We start from the raw sequence: 24,203 nt of genomic DNA, 5'->3' as shown, positions 1-24,203 counted from the left end.
AAGGACCCAATTCAAAAATGGGCATCCGAAATGAACTGACATTTCTCAAAGAAGTAAAAACAGCAAATAAATATATGAAAAAATGTTCAACATCACTCATCATTTCGAGAGATGCAGATGAAAACAACACTGAGATTCCACCTCACCCCAGAAAGAATGGCTGCTATCAAGAAATCAACCAATAACAAATGCTGGCGGGGGTGTGGGGAGAAAGGAACCCTTCTCTATTGTTGGTGGGAGTGCAGACTGGTGCAACCACTGTGGAAATCAGTACGGAGATACCTCAAAGAACTAGGGCTAGAGGTCCCATTTGACCCAGCTATTCCCCTACTGGGTATCTTCCCCAAAGAATTAAAAGAATCACACCACAGTGATATATGTCCACCCATGTTTATAGCGGCACAGTTTGTAACAGCTAAAGCTTGGAAACAGCCCAAATTCTCATCAACTAGAAACTATAGGGAAGGGTGGAGGGGGTGAAGGGAGGGCTAGGAATGGGGAAAAAATAAGAACCAAGATGCATTATGTAAAGGTACAATTCCCAATGAGAAATGTAATTGTGTTGTATACCTACAATGTACCAATAAAAGAATTTAACACACACACCAAAAAAAAGATGTGGGGTTTTTATAAAATGGAGTACTACTCAGCCATAAAGAACGAGAAACTAGAGTCATTTTGTGAGACCTAAAACCACAAGATGTACTTTGCCCACCTGCTTGTGATAAGTGCTCAGCTGTCCCCTGGCAACAGCTACCCCAATGTCCCAGGTGTAACCGTTTGCAGCTTGGGTGCACAAGGCACAATCAATCAGGTTTAATTGCCAATCTAGAACCTTGCTGTAACTACTATAAAAACCCCTGCTGATTTGGAGTGAGGGCTCTCAATCTTGACCCGCTGCGGCGGTGACGGTTGGGAGTCCCTGCTTGAGCTTGAATAAACAACCCTCATGTGTTTATATCGGAATCGGCTCCTTGGTGGTCTTTGGGGACCTCGAAATCTGGGCACAACAATTTATAGCTAAACTGATGCATATTGAGGCCATACTCTTAAGTAAAATAAATAGGACACACATGTGTAAATACCAAATAGTTTCTCTAGTGTGAGAAACTGAAAGTGTAAATAAGGATGAAAATGATTAAAATGAATAATTGATAATTTGAAATAGGAAAAGGTCCAAAGGTGGAGGTGTGGCGGGAGGGGAAGGGGAAAGGGAAGAAAGGAAAGGAAAAATTATGAGAAAGAAAAAAAAATGGAAACAAAATCTATGTAGATAGGAAAGGGTGCATAGGTAATGGGGAAAAAAATAAGAACTAAGATGCATCATGTTCAGGTACAAACACCCAATGATAAATGTAAATGAACTGCATACCTAAAATGTATCAATGAAAGCATAAAAATAAATAAATAAAATAAAATTTTAGAACAGGGTTTTTTGAAGGCAATAGAGAAAATGACTGACATTAGTGTCCATTAGTTCAGAAAATAAGCTAAAGAAGATGTGTGATTTTATACCCTGTAAAAAAATTTTAATAAAATAATAAAATAAACGTAATGGGACTATCAGAGTCTTCTACATCATTCTGTGTCAGCTTTCATACACTTTACTAGGAATTAGCCAAACTGTCACACGGTTAAACTTATGACCCTAAAATATTTTCTCATATTCTCTTAAAAGACTATTTCACAGCCAGATGTGGTGGCCACGCCTTTAATCCCAGCACTTATAAAAATAAATGAAAAGCTCTGGGGATGTAACTCAGTGTGAAGACCCTGAGTTCAATCACCAGTACCACAGTAAATAAATAAGTAAACAAACATGACACAAAAACACATAGCGGATTTCAGGGACTCCGGGGACAGCACCCACCCGTGTGCAACCTGTTCCCTTCTCAGAGCTCCCTTCCTCAGGACACACAGCCACACCCAGCTCTGGGAAGAGGCCAGGAAGTGGCCCAGCACAGCAACCAGCGCTGCCGCTGTTCACAAGGCCCACGGATGAGGCAGGAGCTGCCCCACCTCCTGGCCCCTGCAATGTAGAGAAAAGGACCACGGGCAGCATCCACCCAGGCCGAGCCGCATCCCTCAGCAGGACATCACCACACACAGGGCTCAGGTTCTGCCACCACAGCTAAGCAAAAGTTTCGTGTTTTTTCCCAGGTCCATGGGAAGGGGGGATCTGTGCCGGAAACCTAAACTCTGTGAAAGTTCACTCTGATCACTAGCAAGGCTGGCTGTGCAGCCAAGCACCCCCCAAACTCAGGTTCATGAAACAGACATTCACGCTGTTCAGAGCCCGCAGGTGCTGGCTAAGGCCGTGTGGTGCCACCAACAGCACAAGATGAGGCTATTCCCTCATCCCCAGGTTCTCAGGGGAGACAACTGGCAGCTCCACACCCCTGCATCCAGAGACCCAGAGCCCAGATACCAAGAAACCCAAGAAGGCACTGGGAAGGTGCTGGGGACCGGTGGCTAAGGATGATCCATGAACACACCATCCAGGTTCACCAAAATAATCCCTCCACCCCAGGCTCCTGTGCCCTGAGGCCTCCCCTGGCCAGCCACAGGGGGATAGAAGGAGAGGAAACTGAGAGGGAGACCAAAACAAAGAGCACAGGTATGTGAGGACATGAGCCAGGCCCACGACACACCCACCAAGGCCAAACCAGTTCCCCCAAGAACTGACCTGTGACGTCCAGGCGGAAGGAGACCTTCTGGCCCCCAGCCTCGCAGCTGTACTCCCCAGCGTCAGCCTCACCCGCCTGCTGCACCACCAGCTGCCGCCTGCAGCCCGTGGCCTCCACGCGCACCCTCGAGCTCGCGCCCAGCTTCTTCCCGTCCTTGTACCACGTCACCTCTGTCTTTGGCTGGGCCACCTCGCAGCTCAGCGTGGCGCTGGCCCCCACCTCGGCCTGCACCTCGCTGTGGCCCGGCTGCTCCTTGATGAATGCCGCCTTGGGCTCTGGGGATGGACAGGAGCGACAGGAGGTCAGTGACACCACCTTGGGGAGGGAGGCTGGGCAGGCCTCGTGTGGCCCTGGAAAAGCCCTCAAAGTGTCGGCACAGGAACTCCTCCCTTATCTGAGCAGAGTTCATCCTAAGGGCCACAGTGGATGACAAAACCAGGGATCGTATCAAACTCTGTATGTGCTGCTGCCTGAACATACAGACCTGAGATAAAGCTCATCTCACAAATTAGGCACCGTTGGAGACGAACAACACTAACTAGCAAGGCCACGCCCTGCATCCCAGAACGAGGGAGCCTGAGCACATGGATTATAAGGTCAAGGCCAACCTGGGCAACCCAGCAAAACCTTGTCCCAAAATAAAAACACAATAAGGGCTGTGGGTATCATCAGTGGTAGAGCACTTGCCTAGCATGCGTGAGGCCTGAGGTTCCAAACCCAGCACCCCCAGAAACAAACACATAGCATAATTATGAAAGACACTGTCACACATTGTGTGCTGTGAGGCTCTTCTCACATAGAATAAGGGTTACTTGAACCCAAGCACGGTGATGCCACAACCAGCCAGCCAAGCCCCAGCCAGGCAGGGCGCTCACCCAGCATGGACACTCAGGGCACAGCGTGGCATGTGGGCCCTTGCCCAGGACGGCGGGCCATCTCATGCAGAGGACCTGTTCAAGGCCACAGTTTCCCATTTAATATTTTGCATAGTGTCTGACAGAGGATAGCTGGACCCACCAAACATGAAGCTGTGGGCAAGGACATCAGTGTCTCCCCCAGAGACCCTGATGTCATTGCTCAGTGACCCCCAGGGCTCTGGTCTCTTCCTTTCTGTGGCCCGTCTTCCCACTCCTTTTGGCATCTCCTGGTGGATCGAAGCATGCATCAAATTTGCTGGGGGCTGGAAATGGGGCCAGTGTCTTTGGTGCCCAGCAAGGTGAGCCAACGAACAGTATTTCACTGTGACTCTGCACAGCAGAAGAAAGGATCTGAGTGTTCCCAACACAGAGACAGGAGGAGCTGGAGGCACGATCACGCTGGTTGACAATAACACCTCGCACACGTGCATAAAATTGATATGCTGTTCCAGAGGTGAACAACCCACAGAAGTGCATCCTGGGCTTTCGGCCCCAGCTCGGGGACAAGGTGCATTCTGTGAGGTACTGCGTCAGGCTTGGATCACAGCCCTGTGCTCTCCGATGGAAGACGCTGGCTGGGGTGTGAACGTGTTTGTCCCCAGAACTCCCTGCAGGCACTGGGTCCCAGTGCAGGATGTGAGGAGGTGGGGCCTCCAGGCAGCAGAGACGACTTCACGCTGGATGGCATGGTGGGTGCCCAGCTGACAGGAGTCAGGACGGTGGAGGGTTCTGAATGCTCCGAGTGCCCTGATCTAATGGCCACACATGGTGCACACCGCCGACCAGTCACACTGCGCCCCAAGTGTGCACAGCTACTACATGCCCATGAAAAAGAAACCGGCAGCCTCCTAGGGCTGGCCGGGTCTGGGTGCTGCCAGCAGCCACCAGGCGGCTCTGGTGGGACCTGGCCAGTGCTCCTGAGGGGCTGCCATAGAGGACCAAGCCGGCCTCCCCGCATGGGCTCTGCCTCTGTGCCCTCCTCTTGCTTGGGCTCACCCTGGTACCAAGCACACCACACTGGGACGCAGCCCAGGCCCCACCCGAGCTGGGCAAACAGCCTGGGTTTCCAGCTCTAACGCTGTGAGCTCAGCAAGCCACTTCTTCATTGATCCTAGCTTCAGGCACTTTGCCGCAGCAGTGAGAAACAGGCTAATGTGACCTTTCTATGACTTCAGGCTTTGCTGTGGAAAGCAGCCAAGAAGGCACAGAACTCTGGGAAATGAAGCCCGGAAGGAAATGAGCTGCTCCAGCCGCTGCCCCCAGGAGCCAGCTTCGCCAGCGCATGGGAGGCAGCACAAGCCACCGACTCCTGCCCAGGGCTAAGTTCACAGAGCAAACTTCTGATGCAGAATGTTCCAGGACAGAGGAAAATGATGCTCACCTTGAAAGGCTATTTCCCAGTCTCATGGGACGTAGCTCCAGTCACTGCAGAGGCACCAGATCTAGCCTTTCTCGCACACAGGTTCACAGTGATGTCTGTGTTCGTGTGTGAAAGAGGGAACGGTCCCAGACACCTACACTGTCAGGCCTGACCCACTTGCCTAGCAGCTACAAATCCCATCCCAGTCAAGTGAAACTCAAAGGCTGCCTGCTAGTGACAAGCAGTGTGTGACACAGGGTGAGGGAATTCTGAAGCTAAAGAACATCCAGCATCAAACATTCACACAGCCAGGCAAGGAGCCATGGTCCAACCAGACCACAGGGCCTGCCAAAGCGAGAATCCTGGACAGAGGGACATCCAGAAGACCATGTGCGGGTGCTGGGGACATCTGACCACGTGTCACTGCAAGAAACAGCACTTGAGGCTGAGGGAATGGCCCTCTGTGCACACCCTGCCTGGCCAGTTGGCCTCAGGAAAAGAGGAAACAGGGAGAGGAGTCGAGCAGAGGGGACCCCAAGTGCCTTGAGGCTGTCGGCAGACCCCTCCTCACCTGCCCACAGGGAACTGACCTGTGACGTCCAGGCGGAAGGAGACCTTCCGGCCCCCGGCCTCGCAGCTGTACTCCCCGGCGTCGGCCTCGCCCGCCTGCTGCACCACCAGCTGCCGCCTGCAGCCCGTGGCCTCCACGCGCACCCTCGAGCTCGCGCCCAGCTTCTTCCCGTCCTTGTACCACGTCACCTCCGTCTTTGGCTGGGCCACCTCACAGCTCAGCGTGGCACTGGCCCCCGCCTCGGCCTGCACCTCGCTGCGGGCCGGCTGCTCCTTGGCGAACACCACCTTGGGCTCTGGAGTGGATAAGGGACACAGGGTCAGCGATGGTCCAAGCACCCACAGTCTTGACTGCCAAACCCTGGTCCTGCAGGCCCGTCTGTCACGCTAGATTAAGCTGCCTCTGCTGCTCAGCTGCTGCTAATTCTCTGAACAGGCATCCTCAGAGCCTCTCTGTCGTCCTGGGCTCTGATAAGACCTGACTGTTCTGCAGTGTGAGCCCAATCGTCCTCTCCCTGGGCACTCCAGACATGATGCCTTTGTGACCTCGCTCCTATTGCTCGGGACAAATCTACAGAACAACAAGGCTGTCTGCTGACCTCTTTGTCCCTCTGCTAGTTTTTACTCTTACCTCTTGCCATCTGGCCCCCTGCAATTCACGATGATGTGTCTAGTGAGGATTTCTTCTTTCTTTTCTTTGTTTTGTTTTGGAGTATGTGGAAGCAGGGGCTGAAGCCAGCTGCTCCCAGCAAGCTGTACCCCAGCCAGGTGCATCTTTTACTGTGAGTTCCTCTCCTTGATGCTTATCTGTCCACACTGTGGAGTGTGGCCCTGTCATGGAATCTTTCACGCCCACGGGTTAATTTCTCGCTCTAAGAACACTGGTAATTCTAGCATTAGTCCCTCTGTGTGGTCACAGCTTACCTGCTGGCTATGGTCCACACCCACCCTAGTCTCGTGGCTCAACCTGGCCCTACCTGCCATTCTGTAAGCCACGTTCTCTGCCTGCCTGCAGCTATGCTGCTATGCTTGTCCTCAGGTCATGACACACTGGCCACCTGCAAGGGGCAGCAGCTCTCCGTGGTCTGTCCCCTAAGGCACACCTCGGTCCAGTCATCTGGACGGCCCAGGCCACTCCCTGTCATGCTCTGGCTAACTCTTGCCCCAGGTTCAGCAAGACAGAGCGGTCCTCCACCTGTCCACATTGGCCCTCCTCCCTGTCCACCACCCACCGAGGCAGGAAGAGCCCTCCCTGTCACCCTGCCCTGCCTCCCACATCCACATCCATCCTCCCTGTGCACCCAGTCTAAGCCTGTGCCTCTGTGTCCCTTACCCAGGAGGCAGAAGCACCCCGTGTCCAGGATGCCTCAGACAACAGGCACCTGCCTTTCAACATCCGGCCAACTCCAGATGTGTGTTGGGATGTCTCCCGTTACTACAGCACAGCACCCGAGATGAGGATTACATCAGAGAGAAGCCATACTCAGCTCTGCGTTAGGGGGCCAGAGCCCAAAGCCAGGCTGTCCTCTGCTCAGCCCCTGGAAAGGGCCCAGCTGCAGCCCTGCGGGCAGCCAAGGATACACAGGGTGAGCACACATGAGGCAGAGGTCAGAAGGCTGGGCTGGCAGGCTGGCTCCCTGCACAGCAACTCACTCCCTCAAGATCGCAGCCCGAGACCAGCAGGAAGCTGTCGGCCACGTCTGTAGTCCCAGTGCTCTGGGAGGCTAAGGCCAGAGGATCAAAAACTGAAGCTCAGCCTGAGTTAGTTCGCAATTTAGCAAAAGCCCGTCTCAAAATAAAATAATCTTAAAGGGCTGGAGATCTAACTCAGTGCAACAGCCCTGGGTTCAATCCCCAGTACAGGAGAAAACGAAAGGCACAGCCCAACGACCTAACCACCACTTGCCCCCAGGGCCCAACTCAATGGCCACACGGAAAACCACGCTAATGACATGGGACAAACCACATTCAGACCATCGAGGCAGACAGCAAGTAAGATGTAACCATGACGATCACAGGGTAAAGCAGAGCAGGGCAGGGCAGCACGTCTAGGGGCAGAACCCTGCAACACCACTGAAATGAACTCCAACCATCGCTCGTAAAGGTGTAAATTCCAACACCAGGACAAACCACAAAGAAAAAAACAAACTTGCAGAAATGAGAAGAAACTGAAAATGCTGCATTAAAAAAAAAACCAACAGATGGCTGAGAAGCAACCATGGAAGAACTGAAGAACACGAAAGACAGGAACAAACAGCAAAACACCATAGTGCCCTTTCCCACCAGGACTGCTGCATCTGCAAACAGTCCAACTCTCCAACTGAAAAAAGTGGGCTTAAAAGAACATGGTCCAGCTGTCTACAGCAGATTCACTTCTGATTCAAAGACACAAACCGGCTGACCCCGAAAGAGTAGACCATGAAAACAGCAACCAAAAAGCACTGGGAAGGCTTGTGGAAACCAGGCCAAACAGACTTTCAGACAAGGCCGCAGAAGAAACATGGAACACCGCACCTCAGTGACATAAGCCCTCCAGAAGACATAAACACACACACACCTGGCACGGAGTCCCAAAATACACACGGTGGACCAAAGGAAGAAACAGGTTCTGCTAGGCTGCTTGAAGACTTCATGCCCACTCCTCTAATGAGTGGAATAACTATGGAAAAGATCAACACCGCAGTGACCAGATCTAACTGACTTGGGTAGATTATCCCACCAAACACAGAACACTTTCTCCTCCCCACATGTGCATGGAACACGTCTAGGGCAGAACATACCAGGCCCACGAATCGAGGGTCAACACATCTGCAAGGACAAGGGTCAGGTGAAACATGGCCTGTGACCATAACAGAATGAAGCTTGAAAACAACAGGCGAAGAATTCACAAATATATGGGATTAAATGGTATATTCTTAAAAGAAATTAAACAGAAAATGAGAATATACTATAAGGCCAAGTGTAGTGGCACACACCTATAATCCCAGCACTCAGGACACTGAGGCAGGAGGATCACCATGAGTACAAGGCCAGTCTGGACCACACAGTGAGTTCAAGATTGGCCTGAACTATATAGAGCAACCCTTTCAAAAAAAAATACTTTAAAATAAATGGAAATAAAAATAACATAGTGAGATTTATGGGATGCACACAGGCAATTCTCAGAAGGAAAGAAGGAAATTTGCTGTGAAGGCCTGCATTGTAAAAAAGAAGAAAGATCCCAAGAGAATACCCCAAGAAAAAGGACAGATCAAATTATTAAAATCAGAAAAGGGGAGATATCAATTCAGACTTTACAAAAATGAAAAGAACAGTAAGAGGAGACTATAAACAACTGAATGTGACCGAGTAAGATAAGGTAGACAATATGGAAAGACTCCTAGGAATAGAAACACCAGAACTTACTCAAGGAGAAACAGAAAAATCTGAAGAGATTTATCTTAAGTAACACAGATCAGTAATAAAAAAGTAAATAAAAGACATTTAGATCAGAAATGAAGAAGTAAAATTATGTCTATTTGCAGATAATATGGCCTCATGTAGAAAATCTTCAGGAATCAACAAAAGAACTATTAGACAAATAAGTTTAGCAAGGTTGAAGGATACAAGACCAATATATAAACATCAATTCAATTTCTGTAATAATTATAAATAAACAATCAAAAGTGAAATTAAGGAAACAATTCCAGGTACAGTGATATAAAAAATAAAATACTTATCAGCAATAAGTTTACAAAATTAGTGCAAGTTTTATACAGTGAAGATACTATTAAAAATTTTTAAAGAGCTACATAAATGGCCAGGCATCCCATATTCACTCCTGAAAGATTGTTGTTAAAATGGCAAGTCACATCAAGTTAATCTACTTATTCAAAGCAAACCCTATCAAAAAACAAGAGTGATCCTAAAATTAATGTGGAAATTCAAGAGATCCTGAATAGCCAAAATAATCTTTTAAAAAGAAAAAGAACGAAATTAAAGGGCACACTTCCCAATTTCAAAACTTTCTGTAAAGTTAATCAATAAAAGTTTACCCTTATCTTTCACCCCTTTAAAAAACAATCAACTCCAAATAGAAGACTATAAGGTAAGCCTTGAAATTCTGAAACTACTGGAAGGAGACACAGAGGAAACCCTTTAAGACTTTCCTTAAGATGGGCATCACAGTGCACACCTGTAAGCTTAGCACTGTGAGAGGCAGGAGGCTTCCAAATTCAAACTGGGGAACTTAGTGAAACATGTCTCAATATAAAAAATACTAGAAGGACTGGGGAGGTAGCTTGGTGTGAATGCCCTCAGTTCAATTCCCAGTACCACACACAAAGAAAGACATCAGAATAGGCAATAATTTTTTGCATATGATCCCAAAAGCACAGGAAACATAAGCAAAAATAGACAAAAGTTTCTGAACCACAAAGGAAAGAACAGAGTGAAAAAACGACCTACAGAATGGAAGAAAATCTTTGCCAGCTGTTCATATGACAAAGGATTAATACCAGGAATAGGTAAAGAACTCAAACACCTTTTTAAAAAACAATTTGATTTAAAGATGGTTAAACGAGCTGACTAAACACTTCTCAAAAGAATTACAAATGGCCAATAAATACATGGAAAGCTGTTCAGCATCATTATCCATCAGGGAAATACAAATCAAAATTACAGTGAGGTAACGTCTCATCCCAGTTGAATTGGCTATTATTAGAAAAAACGAAAACCGCACACACTAATGGTGGAATTAAGTTAAGCACAGCCACTATGGAAACCAGCATGTGAGTTCCCTGGAAAACTAAAATCAGAGTCACCATCTGATTCCACCCTCCACTTCTGGGCATACACCGAAGGGAACACAGCCAGCACACAAGCACTCCCTGCATACCACATCCACTGTGACACCATCCTCAACAGGCAAGACATGGGACCAGCCTGGGTGTGGAGCAGCTGTGGTGACAATGGGACAGCATTCAGCCTTAAAGAGGAAACTCTGCCATGTGCAGCAAACTTAGGTTGAGTACACACACGCAAGTATGCATGTTCCCTCTCGTAGCTGCTTGGAGTGGACCAAATGCAGACCAGCAATCACTAGCTGGTGGGAGGTGGGGAAGCGAATGGAGGGTGGTGGCTCCTATCAGGGTGCAGCACAGATGCAGAAACATGACACTGGACCCTATGAGCCGTGAGGAGATGGCGTGCTCATCGAAAATGAAAGTTCAAGCTGTGGAATTTAGTCCAATACTCTTTCTCCAACTAGTGACAGGATCATATGGCTTTTTCCTTTCCTCTGTTAAAATGATGACTTTCGGGGGTGGATCTTCCAATGCTGAACCAACACTGCCATCCCTAGAACAAAACCACTTTCTACATACTGCCAGATCTGACTTCCAATAGTTTGTTTTGTTAAACAAATTTCTATCTATGTTCATACTTTTTTCTTCTATTATCTTTATCCAGTTTCAGGATTAGCACAATGTTCATTTCCTACAATGAGAGGAGAAGTGTTCCTTCTTTTTTCTGCTTTAAATGTTTGATATAATTTATCTGTTAAAATGTATACAAGCCTGTTGTTGTCATATAGGTAGGTTTTCAAGCTAGGAATATACTTTCTTTAATAGGTGCTATTCAAATTTTATATTTCCTCCAGAGTTAGTTTCATTAATTTGTCTTCTAAGTTACTTCTTAGAAGTTGTCAAATTTATTTCAAAAAAGATTTTTGTAATATGCTTTTTATATCCTTTTACATTCTGTAAAATCTGTGGTAATGTCTCCTAGGTCTTGATATTATAATTTTAAAAATGTATAACTGATATTGTGTAACAGGAAGAAAAGGTCTAAAAGAGCAGGGGAATTGGGAGGGGTAGGGGAAGGGAAAAAAGGGAAAGGAAAAAATATGAGAAGAGGAAAAAAATGGAAACAAGGTCTTTGCAAATGGGGAAGGGTGGAGGGGGTGAGGGAGGGCAAGGGAAGGGGAAAAAAAATAAGAACCAAGAGACTCATGTAATGGTACAAGATCCCAACGATGAATGTGACTGTATTTTATACCTAAAATGTACCAATAAAGTTAATGGGGAAAAAATAAAAAATATAAAAAAATTTTTTAAAAAAGAAAATGAAAGTTCACAACTACAGATCAAGACTGTGTGGCACTGGCACAAGGACAGATTCATCAACAAGTGGAAAAGGATGGAGAATATAGAAATAAGCCCCTCTCTTCATGGTCAATGAGGATACCAAGAAAACTAATGCAGAAAAGAATGTGTTTTTAAATGTTGCCGAATCTGCATGTGGAGAGCTGGACCACCACCCAGACCATGCACTAAAATCAACTGAAGGTGAGTGAAAAGTCCAACCACGAGGACTCCAACTATACTACACATGGCAGGAACTCTAAGTGTGAACCTCATGACCTTGGATTGGGTGGCTTCTTAGGACACATCTCACAACCAGGGAAAGAGAAGAAACGGGGGCCTCACTGAATTTAAAAGATTTGTGCATGAAAGGACACAATCAAAATCAGAAATAGGAGACAGATCCCAGCGAGAAGGTGGTGTGGACCAGAGCAGCATGGGTGTGGGCAGGACCCAGACAGGGCCCTGCCCAGACCCCATCAGCTTGGGCCCACAGGTCCCAGCCAAAGGCTTGCCTGGAAAAGAGCTGCACAGGTGCACAAGCACAGCCAGAGGCCTGGACCAATAACCATCGGTAAGTGCATGGCGACCTCAGCTAGAAGCCGCCTCAGACCCCAGTGACTCAGGTCCAAAACCCCCAGCCAAAAAACCTCCCAGACAACAGCTACATAGTAGGGCAAACCCCAGCCAGAGGCACACCCAGATACCATCCCAAGTGTGCACAGGCCCCAGCCAGAACCCGCCCAGACAACAGGTCAGCTCAGAGACACAGAAGGCCACCATTCTGAACCCAGGAATTGGCACAGTGGTGAACAGCAGAGAAAAGGCTGCTCAGTGGCTTGCTGAGAAGTGAAGGCCACTGAGTGAGCAAAAAGTCACCTCAACAAAGGCACACCAGGTTGTATCTGCTGAAATGAGAAGACACATAAACAAGTCTCAAAACCAGACTTCCAGTTCACCTAAGGCAACCCCAAAGGGAAACGAGATGGAACAATCTGATACTCAACCACCTGGACTGTCTGAACTAGCAACAAAAGAGGATCTGGAAAAAACGAAATCAGAAATAATTTCTCAGATAACAACAGAGATTGTGTGCATAGTATAAGACATGATTAATAAATCTAGAGCAAACACAGACAAGAAAAAATAAATAAAGGAGCTAAGGAACATGATGGAATCCCAACAAAGGAAACAAATGGAATCGACTAAACAGATGCAAACAGATTTCAAGGAGATTAAAAACTTCATTGAAAGTTCATGCAGGGGCCGGGGACTTAGCACAGTGGTGCCGTCGTCTGCCTCACAAATGCAAGGTACCAAGTTCGATCCCCAGTACCAAAAAAAAAAAAAGTGTATCCAGCAGAATGAGCCAATGTGAGGACAGAATTTCAGATATAGAAGACAGGATTGCAATTAATGACCAGAAAAAGGAAAATTTCTTAAAAATAGTAAGGGACCACAAGAAATCAATCCAGTAGCTGCTAGATGATGCAAAGAAGAATAACAAAAGACTGACCAGAGTCAATGAAGAAACAGGAGAGAGTGCAAACAACATAAAAAAAAAACTGTTCACAGAAGTAATGGCAGAAAACTTCCTAAGCAGGGAAAAAGAACTTCACATACACATAAGTGAGGCATATAGGACTCCAACTAGCCGTGATCAAAAAAAAAAAATTTACACCTAGGCATATAATAGTTAAAATTCCAGAAACCCAACAGAAGAACAAAATTCTACAAGCAGTTAGAAAAAAGCAACAAATCACATACAAAGGAAAGCCCATCAGAATCATAGCAGACTTCTCAACACAAACCCTCAAGGCAAGAAGAGCCTGGAATGACATATTTCAAGCCCTAAAGGAAAACGACCTCCAAGCCAACTGATGTACTCTGCAAAACTATCTTTCAAAATTGATGGAGAAATAAGACACTTTCATGACAAAGAGCACCTGAGGAACTTCATAAATACCAAACCAGTATTCCAAAAAATTTTAAACAATATCCTAGGAAAAGACAATGAGGATCACGACCCCAGGAAGCCCAACAGAATGAATCCAATGGGCACAACACGAAATTAAATGCAAAGGGGGAGAATCCAATAAAAAGAAAAGGTCATGGCAAAGATAAGTCAATATGTATCTGTTATAACGATCAATGTTAATGGTCTAAATTCACCAATCAAAAGAAATAGACTGGCAGAATTGGTCAAGCAGCAAGATCCAACAATATGCTGCATACAAGAAACAAACAATTCAAAAAGAAACTCATAGGCTGAAAGTTAAAGGGTGGAAAACAATACTCCATGGGACAGGAACCAAAAAAAAAAAAAAAAGCAGGACTAGCTATTCTCTTTGCAGAGCCAATGGATTTCAAACCAACACTGATTAAGAGAGACAAAGAAAGACACTACATCCTTGTAAAGGGAAAAATCCAAGAGGAAGAGATAACAACCATAAATATATATGGACCAAATACTAGTGCACTCAACTATATAAAACAAATACTAACAGACATGAAAAAATCAAATAACCACTAATACAATAGTAACAGGGGACCTCAATACCCCACTGTCACAAATAGATCGACTAGACAGAAAATAAACAACAAAATACTAGAACTCAATCAAACTCTTGAACAAATTAACAGATGTTTACAGAGTGTTCCACCCCATAAAATCAGAATACACATTCTTTTCAGCTGCGCGTGGATCATTCTCCAAAATACACCACATACTCGCTCACAGAACATGTTTAACTAAGTGCCAAGGAATTGAAGTTATCCCCTGTATATTATCAGACCATAGTGTGATGAAATCGGAGATCAATTCCAAAAGAAACCACAGGAATTTCATAAACACATGGAAATTGAACAAAACACTTCTGAATAACCAATGGGTCACAGAGGAAATTAAAGAAGGAATCAGACAGTTTCTACAATTAAATGACAAGGTCAGTATAACATATCAAAAACCATGGGACACAATGAAAGCAGTCTTACGAGGGAAATTCATAGCAGTGAATACACATATTAGGAAAAGAGTGAGCTCAAATAAATAACCTGATGCTGAACTTCAAGCTTCTAGAAAAAGAAGAGCAGGACAAACCCAAAGCTCATACAAGGGAGGAAATTATAAAGATCAGAGCAGAAATCAATGCAATGGAGACAAAAAGAATGATACAAAAAAATCAATGAAGGAAACAGTTGGTTCTTTGAAAGAATAAACAAAATTGACAGACCCTTAGCCAACCGTATCAAGAAAAGGAAAGAAATGACCCAAATCCATGCAATCAAGGATGAAAAGGGTGAAATTACAACAGACCCAGCAGAAATCCAGAGGATCATCAATACCTACTATGAGAACCTATATGCCAATAAGATGTAAGGAAAACACAGAAGAAATGGACAGATCCTAGATATGTATGAATTACCAAAGTTGAATGAAGAAGACCTAAAATATCTAAACAACACAATATCAATCAATAAAATTGTCAATGTAATTAAAAACTTACCAACTAAGAAAAACCCGGGTCCTGATGGCTTCACTGCGGAATTCTACAAGACATTTAGAGAGGAACTACTGCCACTACTATTTAAACTCTTCAATAAAATTAAAAGGGAAACAATACTTCCAAATTCATTCCTGGAAGCAAGCATCACCTTGATCCCAAAAGCAGAGAAAGACCCAACGGAAAAAGAGAACTATAGGCCAATCTCACTAATGAACATAGATGCAAAAATTCTTAATAAGATACTGGCAAACAGAAAGCAGAAGATCATCAAGATCATACACCCTGACCAAGTGGGATACATCCCAGGGATGCAGGGATGGTTCAACATATGCAAATGAATAAATGTGATACACTGTATTAACAGAGCCAAGGACAGAAACCATATGATCATCTCAGTAGATTCAGAAAAAGCATTCAACAAAATCCAACACATTCATGATTAAAAAAAAAAAAGACAAAAAATCGGAATAGACGGTCTCTACCTCAATCTGATAAAATCCATCTATGAAAAACCAACAGGCAATATCATACTAAATGGTCAAAAACTGAAATCCTTCACACTAAAATCAGGAACAAGACAAGGATGTCCACTATCACCACTCCTGTTCAATATAGTTTTGGAAACACTAGCCAGAGCAATTAGACAAGAGAAAGAAATAAAAGGAATAAAGATAGGAAATGAAGAAGTCAAATTGTCACTATTTGCAGATGACATGATACTCCTATATACAGAAGACCCCAAGAGTCACCAAAAGTGTTCTACACTTAATAACCAAATTCAGTAGAGTAGCTGCATAAAAGGTCAACACACAAAAATCAATAGCCTTCATATACACAAACAACAGACTCACTGAGAGAGGAACTGGAGAAACAACTCCCTTCACAATAGCATCCAAAAAATGAAACACCTAGGAATCAACCTACCAAAAGAAATCAAAGCCCTCTACTCTGAAAACTATAGCGCTCTGAAAAAAAGAGATCAAAGAGGATATCAGAAAATGGAAAGATACCCCTCGTTCCTGGGTAGGAAGAACCAATATAGTGAAAATGACCATGCTTCCAAAACTGCCATATAGATTCAATGCAATCCCAATTGAAATTCCAGCAGCATACTTCACAGACCTTGAGAAAACAATTCAAAAATTGATTTGGAACAAGAAGAGACCTAGAATAGCAAAAGCAATTCTAGGCAATAAAGACATGGCAGGGGGTATCACAATCCCCAACTTGAAGCTATACTACAAAGCTATTGTGATAAAAACAGCATGGAACTGGCAAAGAAACAGACCCAAGGATCAGTGGAACTGATTAGAAGATGCAGAAACAACTCCAGACATACATACTCAGCCACCTCATTTTCAACAAAGGAGCCAAACAGCATCACTAGAGGAAAGATAGCCTCTTTAATAAATGGTGTTGGAAAAATTGGGTTTCAACTTGCCAAAGATTAAAACTAGATCTATATCTCTCACCATGAACTAAACTAAAATTGAAACGGACTGAAGATCTAAATATTAAAACAAAAACACTAAACTGCTTGGAAGAGAGGTTACGTAAAACTCTTGAAGACAGTGGCATATGAGAAGATTTCATGAACAAAACCTCGGTTGCACGTAAACTAGCACAAAGAATCAACAAGTGGGATCTCTTATTAAAAAGCTTCCGCACAGCAAAAGAAAATACCAACAGCATAAAGAGACAATCCACGATGTGGGAAAAAATTTTTACTAGCTGTTCCTTAGACAAAGGTCTACTATCTAGAATATATAAAGAACTTTAAAAAATCAGACCTACCAAATACAAAAATGGGCATCTAAAATTTCTCAAAGAAGTAGAAATAGCAAATAAACATATGAAAAAATGTTCAAATCACTGGTCATTCTAGAGATGCAAATAAAAACAACGCTAAGATTCCACCTCACCCCAGAAAGAATGGCTGCTATCATGAAATCAACCAATAACAAATGCTGGCAGGGCTGTGGGGGAATAGGAACCCTGCTCCACTGTTGGTGGAGTGCAGACTGGTGCAACCACTGTGGAAATCATTATGGAGATACCTGAAAGAAGTAGAATTAGAGGTCCCATTTGACCCAGCTATTCCCCTGCTGGGTATCTTTCCAAAACAACTAAAAGAATCATACCACAGCGATATACGTGCACCCATGTTCATAGCAGCACAGTTTGTAACAGCTAAAGCTTGGAAACAGCCCAAGTGCCCATCAACTGGAGACTGGATAAAGAAAATGTGGTTTCTTTTATAAAATGAAGTACTACTCAGCCGTGAAGAATGAGAAATTAGAGACATTTATACCTAAATGGATGCACATTGAGTTGAAACTCTTAGGTGGAAATAAACAGGGCACACGTGTAAATACCAAATAGTTTCTTTGTTGCGAGAAACTGAAAGTGTAAATAAGGATCAAAAGGTATAATAGATAATGTGAAATAGGAAGAAAAGGTGAAAAGGGGAAGGGAAAGGGGAGGGTAAAGTAAGAAGGGAATGAAATTAATATGAGAAAATGAAAAAATGGAAACAAAGTCTTTCTAGATAGGGAGGGGTGAAAGGGTTGAAGCGAGGGCAGGAGAATGGGGAAAAAACAAGAACCAAGATATATTATGTAAAGGTGCAAATTTTTAATGATGAATGTCATTATACTGTATACCTAAAATATACCAATAAAAGTAATTTTTTAAAAAAAGACATACAAGAAAATAATTGTAAATGATATAGCTGATGAAGGCCCAGCAGCAGCAAGTACTCCAAACAACTCTTGAAACTCAACAGTGAAAGACAACCTAATTTTTAAAAGGAGTTCGATACACTTCTCTTCAAAGAACATATATAAATAGCCAAAAACGACATGAAAAGATACCCAACATTATTAGTCATTAGAGAAATGCAAATCAAACCCACAATGGATAGGAGGATGTCTCTCGTACCAGGACAGCCATGACACAGGCAGACAACAAGCTGGGACCCTCGCAGGCAGCTCACAGGAACTTGGCAAGACCATGCGGCAGACCCCTGGCAGGGTGAATGCAGAATCTTCCAGCCTCCTGCACCTCGAGTCAGTACCCCAGAGACCCACAGCCAAGGGCACAGCGTGCACGCGAGCGTCTGCAACAGTGTTCTCAGCACAGCCAAAGAGCAGACCCATCCGCACATGCACCAGGAGGGAGAGCAGCGAGGAGGCGCCATCCATCCACGCTTCCTTGCCGCAGCCTGGCCACGCGCATGCAGACAGAGAAGGCAGTGGGCGGTGTCAGCTGCGGTGGGGTGAGGTCTGACTGCAAGGCGGGCATGGGGTGCATGTGTGGGTCAGTGAAAACGTTGCAGAATTAGGCTGCGGTGTGGCCACATAGTCTAAGTATCAGCCGGCCGCACGCTTCACAGGGTGAATTCTGTGCCAGCCGTGCACTCACTGTCCCCAAGAGCCATGGCTCAAGTCTGCAGCTGAGCTCTTCAGAGCAGGGAGGCAGCGGCTTCACAGGCCTAAGTGGTCTCCAAAGCTTGTGGGCCAGGGCTTGGTCCCCGTAGGGTGGAGTCAGGCTCTCCCTGGGCCACCACGAGGAGGGACGCCGCACTCACGGAGCTGTGCGGTTCTGAGGGCAGGGCCGCCGGACCTGCCCTGCCACGCCTGACCAGCACCTGCTGCATTTCTCTGCCAGCACCATGCTGTCTGGGCACTGCAGCCCCTAACACCGTGAACCAAACAGCCCTCACCACTTCATAAAGCACCAGGCCTCGGGTGTGGTGTTAGAGCAAGAGAAAGCAAACGAAGAGAAGCGCACCGTGATGCCCAAGCGCTTTGGCCACAAGCTCATTCCTCAGAAAACCCATGGCCCTCTGTCCACCTCCACTCGCTCACCCTCACTGCTGCCCCTGCTGTCCCATGGCTGGAGGGAGACATCGTCCTGAGAGCCAGACGCAGGCAGCCCCGGGGCACAGCAGCAGCTGCGTGGCATTCCGATGAGGGTTGGGGGAAGCGCAAGTAGCCCCGCGAGCAAAAGTTTCTGGGCATCACAGCAGGGCCTCCAGGTCTCAGCCCACTCAGCCACTGCCACACAACCTAAGAGTGGGGCACAAGACTGGGCCCCACGGGTCTGAGGCTGGAGCCCCAGGCCACGGTGCCACGGCGCAGGCCTCACGAGGGCTGCTCTCTGCTGCCAAGCAGGCGTGGTGTTCCAGCCTCAGGGGAGACTCGGGCGGATGGAGAAGATGAGGCCACTGCACATCACACAAGACACAGGCAGACGGCCTCGGGGCCAGATGGCAGCCAAGACACAGAGCGGCGCACCACAGCCCATGTTCACCCAGCCTGACCCTCATCCGCCTGCGCCACCACTGAGAGCATCAAAGGGGCAGGGGCAGGGTCGGCACGGGGCTGTGTCCCGGAGACAGACGGCCCGACAGTCCCCACACGCAGCTCCACTGCAGGTGCGCACCACCTCAGGGCACCTCTCCCAGCAGGGACGAAGCTCCACCAGCTCAGCCCGGGCAGCAGAGGACACTACGGTCTCCTGAGAATTGTGCTTCTCAGCCTGGCTCCCGCCGAGCCCCGGGACCTGGCCACACACAGCAGCCCAGGCTCTGCCGTGGGAGCCACCACCCCAGGAACCAGGTGTCGCCGAGAGTCACCCCAGGGAGAGGAGGCTGCATCCGGAGGAGAGGCAGGCCACTAGCGGCCCATGCTGGGAGCGGCTCTGGTCCCCGCAGCTGCCATCCGCACAGCCACTGCTGGGCACAGGGCTGGTTCCCGCCTCAGTGGTGCCCATGGAAGCTGAGGCACTCGACTGTCCTCCAGCCTCAGCTCTGGAGGATCTGCAGCCCCACCATGAGTACCAAGCTGACACGAACGAAAGCAGAGCCACGCCCCAACTCACGCAGAAACACTGGCCTGGGCCTCCACACCATCCAGGTCTGCGCTCCACTGACCTGTGACGTCCAGGCGGAAAGAGATCTTCCGGCCCCCGGCCTCGCAGCTGTACTCCCCGGCGTCGGCCTCGCCCGCCTGCTGCACCACCAGCTGCCGCCTGCAGCCCGTGGCCTCCACGCGCACCCTCGAGCTCGCGCCCAGCTTCTTCCCGTCCTTGTACCACGTCACCTCCGTCTTTGGCTGGGCCACCTCGCAGCTCAGCGTGGCGCTGGCCCCCGCCTCGGCCTGCACCTCTCTGCGGGCCAGCTGCTCCTTGGTGAACGCCGCCTTGGGCTCTGGGCGTGAAGAGGAGGGACACACGTCAGAGAGTTCAGAACACAGAAACCCCAGTGTCAGATTCAGCTGGGCCCAGACAGAGCTGGTGGGCAACCAGAAACATAGATGTGGGCAGGACAAGGGTCCTGTGGTACAGGCCAGCACCTGAGGTCCTCCGAAGCCCAGGGGCCCTGCGCAGGGATGTACCAGGCCCCATCCAGGCAGAGCAAACAGCAAGAAGCACCGCATGACTCACACTCTGCACGAGACCCGGGACCCGAGGGGCCACACCCCCACTGCTCTCGGGGTCACAGAGCAGTGAGGCACAGGCCCTCCAGCTGACTCTCGCTGCTGTGTCCTGGGGTGTACAGGAGCCAGCGCTGCCGGCACCTGCCCTGGGGCCTCTATGTGCAGAGGAAACAGAGGCGAGAGCTCTCTTCCTACTTCACCAGGTGACGGCAGCACCCCCGGGGCCCAACGCCCCACCCTCCAGGCTCCTGACCGCCTCCCCAAAGCAGCTGCCACCCTCACCCTGACCCCCAAAGCCCTGGCTGCCCCTCAACTGCACATGAGCAGAATCACAAGGCACATTTTCCTCTTAGTTACTGTACACACACACACACAATTCACTTAAAACACATATGCATACAAACTAGCACTGAAAACCAGAATAACGCAAAAAATTAAAAATACGCCAAGCTGGGCACAGTGGTGCATGTCTATAATCCCAGCTGGTCAGGAGGCTGAGGCAGAAGAATCATAAGTTTGAGGCCAGCTTAGGCAACCAGATCACTGTCTCAAAAATAAAAGAGAAAGGGCTGGGAATGAGGAGGGCTAGGATGAGTGAGGCCCTGGGTTCCAGCTGCAAAACAGAAACCACCAGAAAGCCTGACCCAGCCTTCCCCTCCCTCACCAGGCCCTGCACAACTCCAGCTCAAAGCCTCTCGATTTCATTCTTGCTGGCATCTGCCTTCCTGTTTCTAGGGAACATGCACGCGCCCTTGCTCAGGGAGCAAAGAACGTGCACAAGGGCTGGAGGGCGGTCAGAGGCAAGTTGCCCAGTGCGGGCAAAGCCCTGGATTCCGTCCCCAGCACTGCAAAATAAACACATAAATAAGCACAAAGTAAAGAAAAAGAAAATCGAGGGGGCAGGGCTTAGCTCATTGGCGCCACGCCTGTCTCGCAAGCAAAGGTCCTGAGTTCGATCCCCAGTACCTCAAAAAAAGAAAAAGTAAATCAGCAGCCACCCATGTACTCCCACCTGGAAAATCCAGAAAGCTCCCACTGCCTGCAGGCCCTTGAGGGGCATCAGCCCGGCACCAGCGTGCAGTCTGTGGGGCTGTGGGCATGGCCGCTTGGCCTCCACACACAGCACCGAGGGGCGCAGCAGCACCTGCAGCCAGCACAGGCCCGCGGGTGGCAGACACGTCCGTGGGCTCCGTGGGCATCTGGCCGAGACCACCCCGCCCCGCACCTGCAGCCCTGTGACCAAACGACGTGCAGAGCAGCCCTGGCCACGTTTGTCTGGGTCACACCCACGTGGGGTTCTGCTATTTCAGACGTTTTTGCTCGGCTTTTCTGCTAGCAGCTCAACCTGCTAAGGCGCGCAGTTTTTTCCCCTTAAGTTTTCTGGCAGCTTTGGTTCTGGGCACAAGGCCAGCCATGCCCACGGGTCTCTTCCCAGCTACATGTGTAAGTCCTCGGGCTCTGCTCGGCCCGCAGTCTACAGTCCTACCAAAGTACCCACTGATTGTTTAGAGTTCAAATTTTTTTCTTTTTGAAGCAGGGTTTTACTACATGGTTCAGGCCATCCCTGAACTCACTATGTAGCCCAGGCTGGCCTCAAACTCTCGGCAATCCTCTTGTCTCAGCCTCCCGCGTGCTGGGATCACAGGCATGCAGCACCATGCCCAGCTAGATTTCAATTTTACAAAAACGAAATTGACTTTGATTTCTGTGTTTCCAACTCCGAGGCCTGCGGGACCCCCACCCCACGCTTATTCCTGGCACCCACTCCTGTGGTGTTTCTGCAACACTTCCCCCTGTCCACAGAAGGTGTCGCCACAGCCCAAGGTCTGCAGACCCTCCTGCCACGTGCCTGGACTCTACACCCACCAGCCCACCCTCCTGTCCCGGGAGGTGTGTGGGCACCAGGGGTCTGGCCCAGGCGAGGCCTCTTTGCGTGTGTGGTGCTGGGGATGAGCCAGTCTCAAGCTAGTCACGTGCTCTGCCACTGAGTTCCATCTTTGCATTTCAGCCTTTGAGACAACGCCTCACTATGTCTCCCAGCCCGGCTCTAACTCACAAGCCTCCTGCCTCAGCCTCCCAGAGTGCGGGAATCACACTGCCTCCACACCTGGCTCCGCACACACTTCTGACGAACACCAGAGGAGCACCGCCTGGTCCAGCCACATCCTGAGCTAATCCCTTGCTGCGGGCTCTGGACGTGGAGGGAGGGGGACAGATGCAAATCCAGGGCTGGCAGGTCCACCCGGCCCGGTCACCATCCCAGACAAGCACATGGCCCCAGCTTTCCCGGGAGCCTGTGGGCAGACCTCCAGCCACCTCCCCCAGAGTGCAGAAAGGCCTCGGCCAGCATCCTGTTCCAGGACTGCGATGCTCCACACAGCCCCAAGTCCCCACACCCACGCTGACAATGCCAAGGCCACACGGAGCGGCCCAGAGGGACAGAAACTTTCCGGCCCATGTTCCCCAAACCCCCAAGATGAACACATCAGCCTCACACCTCCAGTATCATGGTTCAAAGTCCCGGACCAGGGCTTCTTTGGTTTTAGGGCATGTCTGCACACAGCCAGATGTCACGCTGGAGAGTTTGCCAGAGTTACCAGCACAGACCCCACGTGCAACTCCAGGACAGGAAGCCCAGAGGACACACACCTTTGCAGATGTCCGCAGCACTAAAGAAATCGAGGCACGAGCAAGAACCTCTCCTGGCGTAGATGCCAGACAACTGAGGCTCGAGAGGCAGGGGGTCGTGGGGAGAGCAGCGCGGAAGAGACAGGGTGCGTCCCCCAGCCTGGCCACAGGAAGCACATGACCCCTGCCGCCTACAGAGCCTCACTGGGGCCTGAGTTTGGAGCAGGATGCAGACTGACACCCAGGAAGCGGGCTGAGCAGCGGCCCTCTCCAAGGCAGCTCCCCACCTGGAAACCTCAGTTCAACAAAGGGCCAGCAGTGCCCATGGCAGCAGCGCCCTCCATGGCTGGGGCGACGTGCAGCTGCAGGGGCTCCCAGGCCAGGGAGACAGGACAGAAAAAACATCAAATCATACTTTTGGGATTTTAAATCGCACTTTTCTTTTGGTACCGGGAATCAAACTCAGGACCTCGCACCTGCCAGACAGGCACTGTGCCACTAAGCCACATCCCTGACCCTTAAATTGCACTTTTAACAAAAGCTGCAAGGGCCAGGGATGTGGCTCAGTGGTTCCGCCACCTGCTTTCCAAGTGCAAGGTCTGGAGTTCGATCCCCGGTACCAAAAAAAACAAACAAAAGGACTTATACAAAAGCTGCAGCTTGAGGACTCAAAAGGCACTCGACTATTTTTCCCCTCTAAGAAACTCACTAAAAAATCCCTGCAGGTTTTTAAGACACAACGAGCCTGTAAACTGGGGCTCTGGGCCTGTTTTGTACCTGTAAACTGCTTCCTCCGCCTCAAAGAAGCACCAAAGTTAGTAGGCAGCAGTCGCAACTTCAAACGCAGGTAATAAACGGTCGGCATTCTGACCCAGTCCCAGGCAGGTGGTGTGACCAACAGCTGGAGCACATCCTGGATTGCCCGACCCAAAACACCCCGAGCCTCAGCACTGCGCCTCGCTCTGGATCATA

The 24,203-nt window shown here is 48.4% G+C and overlaps 1 protein-coding gene across 18 annotated transcripts in view; it reads right to left on the bottom strand.

The window, feature by feature from the left end:
* The window catches only part of Obscn (obscurin, cytoskeletal calmodulin and titin-interacting RhoGEF), a 129,245-nt gene that overhangs the window by 96,146 nt on the left and 8,896 nt on the right, over window positions 1–24,203 (bottom strand). For 17 of the 18 annotated variants that reach the window (XM_087211021.1, XM_087211027.1, XM_087211034.1 and 14 more), the window contains exons 10-12: window positions 20,099–20,374; window positions 5,555–5,830; window positions 2,687–2,962 (exon numbers count right to left, since the gene is read on the bottom strand). In XM_087211021.1, the coding sequence (XP_087067147.1) occupies window positions 2,687–2,962; window positions 5,555–5,830; window positions 20,099–20,374 (828 nt within the window). The remainder of the gene's footprint in view (window positions 1–2,686; window positions 2,963–5,554; window positions 5,831–20,098; window positions 20,375–24,203) is intronic. The other variant, XM_087211036.1, reaches the window with a different exon arrangement.

The sequence above is a fragment of the Heterocephalus glaber genome, unplaced genomic scaffold (assembly GCF_053883595.1).
Source record: "Heterocephalus glaber isolate CG9 unplaced genomic scaffold, H.glaber_assembly_v1.0 deba00001272, whole genome shotgun sequence".
In the NCBI taxonomy this organism is placed as follows: domain Eukaryota; kingdom Metazoa; phylum Chordata; class Mammalia; order Rodentia; family Bathyergidae; genus Heterocephalus; species Heterocephalus glaber.
This window is presented reverse-complemented; position numbering and strand designations above follow the sequence as displayed.